The 9339-nt window shown below is 58.0% G+C and overlaps 1 protein-coding gene across 1 annotated transcript in view; it reads left to right on the plus strand.

Annotated features, from left to right (window-relative positions):
- The first annotated feature begins 1600 nt into the window (after positions 1-1600).
- LOC110584528 (SLP adaptor and CSK interacting membrane protein) overlaps positions 1601-9339 on the plus strand; it is a 17081-nt gene continuing 9342 nt past the window's right edge. Inside the window, exon 1 of the mRNA XM_021694593.1 lies at positions 1601-1704. Within this exon, the coding sequence (XP_021550268.1) occupies positions 1684-1704 (21 nt within the window). The 5' untranslated portion in view covers positions 1601-1683. The remainder of the gene's footprint in view (positions 1705-9339) is intronic.

Consider the following 9339-nt stretch of genomic DNA (forward strand, 5'->3'; position numbering starts at 1 on the left):
CGCCGGGCCGGCGCGGAGCCTGGCAAACAGGCCCTCCGGTTTGCTGGAAGGAAGCCTATGTCTCTCTGCGGGTGGTTCGGCTTCTTTCCTCGGTCAACACATACCTACCAGGCATTTTCCGTTGTGTCCAGGGCGAAGTGGGTGCCCCGTCCCCACGGGGACAGCGGACAGTCACGGCGGCGGCGGCTCCATGGCTCAGTCCCTGGGGCACCTCGGCATCACCAGTGAGCTCACTTACTGTGCAAGCAAGAAAACCGAGGCTCAGGCAGGGGAGGGGCTTATGCAGGATGCTGTCGGCTAAGCGCACGTGGGGTTCTGGCCCCCGGAGCCCCAGGCCTGGGCCTGGTGTGTCCTGTGCACGTGGGGGGGCAGCAGGTCTGTCGAGAATGCGGTCACCTAACGCGGGCTGGCCCCGAGCGCTCCTGAAACCACTTACTGGTGAAGCAGTGGGACGCAAACCGAGGAGTCATGGCCTTGGTGGCTGATGATCAGCTCCACCCACAGAAGCACATCTCAAAAGATCATTTTGAATTTGCTTTCGGGGGGGGGGGGGTTGAGCAGCTCAGCTTTGGCTCGACCCTCCTAAGAGAGAGCACAGAGTTTGCACACGGACAGACCTGGGCTCAGAGTCCTGCCCTGGGTGGCCGCGCATGCGCCGACTCCAGCCGTGGCCCGGCAGAGCTTCGGTGGGCTCACCTGAGAGGTGGAGGTGATAACCCCCGAGGCCGTGGAGATGCGGCCAGACAGGGGTGGGCCCTGGTCCCCGCAGGTGCCCCAAGTCTGAGTCCAGGACCATCGGGCCGGCAGCTGGATGGCGGCCCCAGCGCAGTGTCTGGGACCTGGAGATTCGCACACCCTGCAGATCAGGAACCCTGCAAGCTGGTTGGTAAGTACGTACCAGAGAGCCCAGGGTAGCATCGTTACCACGGAGAGCCGAAATACCCTTTCTCCTCGGGCAGATGCAGCGCATGCCTGTGCGTGGCTATTTTTATCTCCAGAATGCTCATTTCAGTCAGAATGGTCAATTCGACAAAATGGTTTGTTGGCTCCCCGCCCCGGCCCCCACCGAAAGCGGCCGTGGGCGCTGCTGGGGACTGTCAACCCTGCAGGTGGAGACCCAGCCCCGCCAGGACCCGCCAGGACGGCCAACGGGCCCGCGTCCGGAGCAGCCTTCCCGCACACACTGACAGCAGAAGCTGGCTCGGCAGCCCCTGGGTGGGCCCGGGCATCCTCCAGCGACTCTCCGTGGGGACGCTGTGTCTGTCCCACCCAAGCCCATACGGGTGGGAGCCGGCGTTCTCGTTCTCGGAGCCCCGGGCCCGGCTGCTGCAGCCAGGAATGCACGGCCAGGCTCATGTGCGGGGACCCCACAGCCACCCCGTCCACCCTGCCGAGCCTGCCCCCCGGCCTGCCCCCCACACCGGGTGGTCCTGTGCGGGGCCTTGCAGGAGGAGGTTCCGGCTCCTGGGACCCGGGCAGCCAGCTTCCCTAGCAAAGGGATGGGCTGCGGTGTGGGCCCCACGGCCTCCCCCCGCCCGAGGGCTGAGCAGGAAGGGGAAGTGTGGTCTGGCTGAGGCTCACTGCTCCGGGGTGGGCGGGAGGCCTGTGGGCGAGGAGAGCCTCCTGCTAGCTGCCTCTGAACCACCGCACTTGGGCCCCTGCTGTCCCCTCAGCCGCTCACGGATGGACACCCTGGCAACCGAGGTAAGCGTCTGGGCTTGAGCCACCCGAGGGCTGCCCGGGGGCGGGCATGGAGCGCGATCTCTCCGTGGCCTTGGCAAGTCCACTCTGCCGCTCACTGGCTGGGGAGCTCGGAATCACTGCACCCCTCTGGGCCTCCATTCCCCCGCGGGTCTGTTGGGGGGCTGAAATGACATAATGACGGGCCGCGAGCTGCGTCAACCGTAGAGAGGTGGTTAGCCGTCTCTGGACTCTGACGGTGAGTCTGGGGAGCTGATAACTGGGAGGACCCCAGTGGGTGCGTGCTGGGGGTGAGGGTGCGAGGCGGTGACAATGCGAACCTTGGGCTGCATCTTGGGGCCAGTGCAGGAAACACCTAGCTGGGTGCGTCTAGTGTGTAGGGACTGGTAAGGCATCCCCTGTTCCCGCGGCCTCGGGGTCAAGCTGTGCCAGGCTGGGGTCAGATCACCATCCAGCCCCCTGCTGCTGCCCCGGGAAGTCACCGTGGACAGGGCCTGGCCCGGATTTCCAGTCCCACCCTGTCACGCATCACTTGTCCCGAGAGCCACTCCCTTTCCTGGCCCTTGGCCGCCAGCGCGTGGGACCTCCCGGGGAGCTTTGAACGTGGTACCTCCGAGCCTGCTGAAGACAAGGCCTGGGGGCCTCTGGGTATTTCTTAGGATAAATGAAAACGTCAGGGAAACAAGGGGAAAGAATGACCCCACATCCCACAACCTCGCAACAACCACGGGAGAGAGTTTGGTGTTTTGCCTTCTAGTTTTTTCCCCTCCATGTAGATAGTTTGAGAAGTTACCACTGTCTTATATTGATTAAATACGTTCTAGAGAGGACGTGCGGGCCTCACTGGCTGTCGGCAGTCCCCAGACCCCCCACCTGCTGATGGCCCTGGCGCTGTCCCCAGACAGCCCCCCAAGGGACAGGGCTCTAGGTGTCCTGTCACGCTCAGAGCCAAACACGTAAGAAAACCAGCAACAGTGCGAGACGACTCAGTTGGACCCAAGGAAGGACTTCTGGGTTGCAGAAATCCTGGGATAACTTAGCAGGAAGCTTGAGTCATCCACAAGTCCGGAAGGTTCTGCCCAGGGCAGACGCATCACACCCAAGGCCACCTGTTGGGGCGGGGCGAGCAGAAGCTCTTTTTAGATGTGATACATGGAGTCTTGACAACGTGTTCAGTTCACGCTCCACGGCAAGGCTCGGCGGGAGAGCGAGAGAGGAGGCTCCTGCCCTCGCTCAGCGAATGATCTGTGTTCTGGGCTTTCTCGCCGTGGGCTCTGGCCACACATGTGGGGAACACGGGGAACAGACGCAGCTGCCGCGGGGACACGGCCCCGCTCTGCTTTCTCAGGGTCTGGGGTTCCTGGCAGTTTCCTGGGCCTCTTCCTTTCTTCCTGCCTCGTGACTGCGGCATGCGACCCACGGAGTGGCCCTGCGCGATTCTCTCCCGCCACCCCCATCTCACGCTGCCCGCGAGGGGGCTCCCTGCTTCCTTATGCTGAAGTCTACAAGTTGTGCCTCTGACTTTTACTTCCTTCGGGCTACTTCTCAGGCTGTTTTTCTAGGAATGATATTGCAGAATCAGAGGATAGGACTGTCTGTTACTATGTGCTTCCCCCCCTCCCCGGAAAATTTTATTTAGTTAAGTAATCTCGACACCGGACACGGGGCTTGAACTCACGACCCCCCGCCCAAAATCCAGAGTCGAGTGTTCCACCGACAGAGCCAGCCGGTCGGTCCTAAGGATCCGAGTGTGAGCAGGGACACAAGAGGGAAGAATTTCAACTGGGGGAAAAATTAAAAGAGAGGGAAAAAAGAAGCTGGAATTAATTTTAATCATACATTTAACTTAACCCAACATATCCCAATCCTTCCCGCAAGTAACCCAGATAAACATTTATTAATGATCTTTCATGTTCTTCCTTCCACACGAAGTCGTTGAGACCCAGCAGGTGCCCAGCGGCCTCGTGGGGCCCGTGGCTGCCGTCCGGGGCAGGGCAGGCCTCGGATAAGGGGATGCGTGTCCAAGGTACAACGCCCTAAGGGCAGAGGGCAAGTGCGGAGCGGGATCCCCGTCCTCCCGCCGAGCTGTTTGCAGGTGCGCCTCCTCGTACAGAGACATTGGAGGCCCCTTCCAACTCCAGCTGGAACCCCAAGCTCCCGGCTCCAGCATACCCGTGTCCTCTCCCCACCTTTCGGGACTCATGGCTACTTGAGATCATTAATGTTTCTCGAGAAAAACTCAAGTTTTTATATCCAGGACCTGACCATTAGTGGGTCTTGAAGGAAACGCAGGGGCTCAGGCTCCGTATTTTTTTCCACGAGCTCGGCTAGACAAGGCGGGAAAACACTGGGGCGCGTCATGTGTCCGAAACACAGCTCGTCGTGAAAGTTTCACGTATGCGCCTGTGGAGTGTGTTCCTCCACGATAGAACTTGGTTGTTTTGGGTTTGTTTGTTTGTTTTTTTTAAAGCAAGTGCTGAATAAAACCCACAGTCTCCGGAATTCCTGGCAAGGGCATGGTAGGAGTTCTGTCCCTGACTCCCCAGAAATGCCTTTTGGGGAAGTGAGAGCCGGGGCTGGGTCAGTGACTGTGCTCGGCCGCCCTCCTGCCCCAACCCACTCAGCGCGGCAGCGGGCTCCCTGGGAGGTTGTGCGGGCTGCTGGAGCGAGGCCGAGAGGCCAGAGAGAAGCTGGAGCTCCACCTGCAGCATCACAGGGGCGCGTCTACTTCCCAGCAGGCGGAGAGCCAGGCGGCAAGGCCGGGCTGCCCACCTGCCCGCATCCTCAGAGGGCAAGTCCGGCCATAGGCCAGGAGAGAGCCCGGCGCCTCATTCATTCCGAGATTCCCAGATCCGTGGGGAGCGCCTCCTGGGCCCTGGACACAGTGGAAAAGACAGACAGTGAACTAAGCGACCAACAGGCCCTGAGGGGGGTGGCAGCGTCCACGAGTGGGCCCAGCTGGAGGAAGGATGCAGTCCTCCCAGTGATGACCACGCGGGTCTGCCTCCCACCCACCCCGCCCAGCACCCGCCGACTTTGTCTCCTACTTCAGACCGAAAGATCGGGGGTGTTGGCCCCCCACTTCCTGCCTGCAGGCCCCAGCACGCCCTCTCCCCTCTCCATCCTTGTTCCCTTTTAAAAGCTCATCCTTCCTTCGGGCCGGGAAGGTGTCTGTCTTCGCTGTATTTCACTCCAGTCTTCTGTCCTGGCACCTTCTCGGTTTAGAACCGCGGAGAAGCCTCTCACAGTCTCACAAGCCATCTCTCCTCCGACTCAGCGTCTAACCTTCTCTTGCCTTCTGGGGCTTCATCACTCTGATGGGGAGCAGGGCAGGGTCACTAGCAGGAGGACAAGCCTAGAAACGAGAGTCTTCGTTCCTAGTCACATTCACTTATATCCTCGGGGGACTTTGGAGGAGATCCTAGGATGCCCCTGCTCTTGCCAATGCCCTAGGGAATCCGAGGAAGGAATCCAATGCCCTGAGGAGCCAAGAAAGTCATTCACACCCTAGTAAAAATCAGTTTCTCTTCCTCAGAGTCTGGCACTCTCAGGCAAATGAGTTTGGAGAGGAACTGGGGAGAGAGGGAGCTTGGAACTTTGCAGTGACTTGTGGATAATGGGCCTTCAGGCATTGTGACAAGCAAACAGGAAAGGTACTTGGGCCGAGGGGTCTTTTTTAGCACCTTGCTCTCCACCACGCTGGAGCTGCTGCCACCTCTGACTGTGGGGGTGGGGCCGGGGCGGGGGGACCAGCCTCCCTCGTGCTCACCCGGCCCAGCTGTGGGCTCTGCTGCCTGGCCCGGTGCATGCTCCCCCTTGGGGCTGAGCCCCCTGCACTGCTTGTTAAAAATGCTGATCCCGGAGTCCCACACTGGACCCACCAATCAGAACTGGCTGTGGGCAGGGGGCCTGGGACGCGGGCATCTGCATTTTCATACACCCCACAAAGCCCCCGATCGTTGGTCGCAAGTGAGGGCCCTGGGGTCCGAAAGACCGGGCTTTGGCTTCTGAGTTCTCCACTTACTAGCTCTGCGACCCTGGCCAGTGACTGAGATCTGAGCCTCTATTGCCTTATCTGTAAAATGGACTCATAACCACAAGCTGCCATTGTGAGAGCGCTTATAACCCGTGGTGCCTCAGCGCATGGCGCATGTTACTTTTCTGAGATGCATTTTCATATTGCGGTTCTTATTATGTGGAACAAGACACAGCGAATGGCTGAGACCTCGCCAGGATTGGAAGTTCTCAAACGAGCGTTCTGCTTTCAGTTCTGTTATGAAAGGGAAAACATTTACCAGCTTGGTGTCAGCCTGGCAGACTTAACAGGGCAGGAACTCAGGCGCCGGACGGCGCCGAGTTGAATCCCTAGCTGTGCTGCCTTTAGCCAATAGCTTAACCTCTCTGAGCTCTCTATTAAGGGTAATAACAGCGCCCCCACCAGGGAGGTTATAATAAGGATTCAGAGATAACATGTACCTCACTGGTTCTCAAACTCGGCCCTGTATTACTCACCTGGACAATTTCATTACGACAAAAAAACAAAACCCCAATGGCCAGGCCCCCCCACCCCAGATCAATTAAATCAGAGTCTCGGATGTAGGCCATTGCTCAAGCTCCCCGGGTGATTCCAAGGTTCAGGCAGGAGGAGGGTGGGGAACTTCGATATTCCCCGAGTTCTTGGCCCAGGGCCTGATGCATACCGATATCTGAGGGTGCTCCCACCATGCCTCTTCCCTTCCTTCCTCCGTGTGTGGTGGCCACCAAATGCTCCCCCAGGTTACAGGACCTGAGGTCAGGCCTGTAGCTCCTGACCCCCCAGCAACCGGGACCCCCAGGCCTGCACCTGTGGACTCAGCCCCTGTCCCCTCCCCGAAGCCCCAGGACTGCTGATCTGGGCCCATGTTGGCTCCTCTTCTGGTCCATACTGGTCTATACTGGACTATAGGACCCCCCGCTCTGGCTCATGGGGCCCTGCGCTTCCTGTGAGCTCCAGTCCTGCCTTGAGAACCTTCCTATGTCCGCAGGCTCTTGAAAACAAAGATGTTCCCTCCCAAGCAACAGACACCTCCCAGAAATAGAGACCCGTGTCCGTCCCCGGCCTCCTGACGAGGTCAGCAACGCCGGGCACCGTGCGGCGGAATTCTGTCGAAGATGGCAGAACCATCCCTCCCGTTTCCCCCCTTTTCTTCCTGACTCCGTGGAGGCAAAATAGAAGATGTTGAATGCATAAAGCATTAACAAATGCATAAATGCATAAAGTGCCTGGAAGCACTTGAGCGAGCGTCTCATCTCACTGAGCTGAGATCCGATCCTGGATCCCGGGTGGGCTGTGTGGTGAGCCTGCCTGAGGTGTCCGAGGTGTCGGGTCCCAGGGCACAGGGGGATGGAGGGCGCAGGTGGAGTTAAGGTTGCTGCTCAGCGGCGGGGGAGATGGGGAGATCATGCTGGATCGTCGTGCGACGCGGGCAGGAACGTGAGTGGCCTCTCGAGGCTGAACAGAACAGGGAAATGGCTCATCCATGGAGCCTCCAGGAGGGGACACGGCCCTGCCCACCCTTTGGTTTTACCCTGTGCCGACTGGAGGGACTCCTGACCTCCCCGACTTCTAGACAAGACGTTTGTGCCGTTTGAAGCCTCTGCGCTCCTGGGAATGTGCTAGAGCGGGAAGGGGGTACGGCCTGCTTCTGCCCCTGCCGGCACTCCCGCCTTGCTCCAATTCCAAAATGTTAAGTTACTTTTGACTCTTAAGCAGACTCAGTGCAGTTTGCAAAATTCAGCCGTGCCCACTGTAAACCTTCAGTCTTGTCTCTGGCTCAAAGCACCCTCACGTTGCCCCAGTGAGGGGAGGGGAGGAAGGGGTGGGAGCCCCCTCAGCTCCCCTGCACCCCACCCTGCACTACTTCCCTGGTATTGCACTGAGGAGGACAGACAGACAGACAGACAGGCTCCCACCAGTGGCCATTCCTGCTGATCACGTCTGCGGTCCCTGGTGGCCCCTCGAGAGACTCGGCCGCATCTGTGACCTGACCGCCAGCAGCTGGCCCTACAAATGCCCCTCTGTCCCATGCGGCCTGCCCCCCACAGTCTTATCTACCCCAGGCTGGCCGACACAGTGGGGTCCACCTTCCACATGGCCAGCGCAGGCCCTCCACTGGCCATACGCCCCACCGCTGCTCCTCTCTGGCAACACCCGGGCCACTAAACTAACCGGGAGCCCAGAGGACACCCAGTGAGGACAATGTGTGGTTCCTCGGGGCCTTCCTCGCTCAGCTGCCTTCTCCCAAAAAACAAGCTCGTCTCGGTTCTGTTGAGCAGGCATCTCCAGTCCACGGGGAAGAGTGCTATTTCTCTGGCCCTGGAACCCCTGGGGGGCTTGGGACTTCCATTTGTGGCCCCCACCACCTCACTACCATCGCTATGCTCCTGAAAGCAAGGCATCCTGAGCCCCACGAAGCCTGTCCCTGATGCCTGGGGCCATGGTGACCGAGATCAGCAGTGGGAGGCCTGGGAGCTAGACAGAAAGCATTCTGCCTCCTTCTTGCTGGGGCACCTTGGGCAGGCCCTGTCCCCTCAGCTTCCAGGTCCAGGAAAGCGTGTGGCATGAGGATGAAGCGAGGGGAGAATGGAAAGCCCCTGCAGACCGCATGTGCGCCGGACACCCTCAAAATGTCTGCTGGCAAATCAGAGCCGCCCGTCTTTAAGAACAGAACTGTGAGCGAAGTTCTCAAAAGTGTCCCATGTTTCATTTTGCTAACATCGTCCTTCTTCCTCTTTCTTCCCCCGGACACGGAGGACAATGACATTGCTTTGAACTTGAAATCTGAGCAGTAGCTTTTCATGGAAGCTACACTACGTGGTTAATGGGGTTTTTTTGGTTTTTTTTAAATCTTCTCAAAGTAAATACACATGGTGTTTTTTGGGTTTTGGGGGGAGGTTTTTTTGGGTTTTTTGGTTTGTTTTTGTTTTCAAGGAGGCCCCACGCCCAGCATGGGGCCCAACGCAGGGCTTGAACTCACGACCCTGAGATCCAGTCGAACGCTTAACTGACTGAGCCACCCAGGTGCCCTGTAAATACACATAGTTTTAAAAAATCAAGTAATTCAGAGGGCTTATGGTGGAAAGTTGCAGCCCCCTGTCTTCCCACCTCCATCCTTGAACCCGCTCATGCTCCTCAGATCAACCTTTTTTTGTTTGTCTGTTTGTTTTTGTTTTTCATATGCAATAGCTCTTAACTCTTGTGCCCTGGTATTTACTTCGGTAGCCTTAAAGATTATGTTTATGTTGCTTTTTTGAGAAATCCTTCAAGATTAAACAAAAAGACAAAAGATAGAAAATATGCGAGACAAATTAGACAAAGAACCAGGAGACACACATCTGAGTATAAGAGAATGGAGGGAAGAAAATTCTGTTTGTCCATCTGTCATCTATCCATCCATCCACCCATTCATCCTTCCTTCCTTCCATCCATCCATCATCCATCCATCTAACCCACCCATCCATCCACCAACCCACCCATCCTTCCTTCCTTCCATCCATCCACCCATTCATCCATCCATCCATCCACTCAACCATCCTTCCTTCCATCCACTCATCCTTCCATCCACTCATCCATCCATCCACTCATCCATCCTTCCTTCC

Source organism: Neomonachus schauinslandi, chromosome 15 (assembly GCF_002201575.2).
Source record: "Neomonachus schauinslandi chromosome 15, ASM220157v2, whole genome shotgun sequence".
Classification (NCBI taxonomy): domain Eukaryota; kingdom Metazoa; phylum Chordata; class Mammalia; order Carnivora; family Phocidae; genus Neomonachus; species Neomonachus schauinslandi.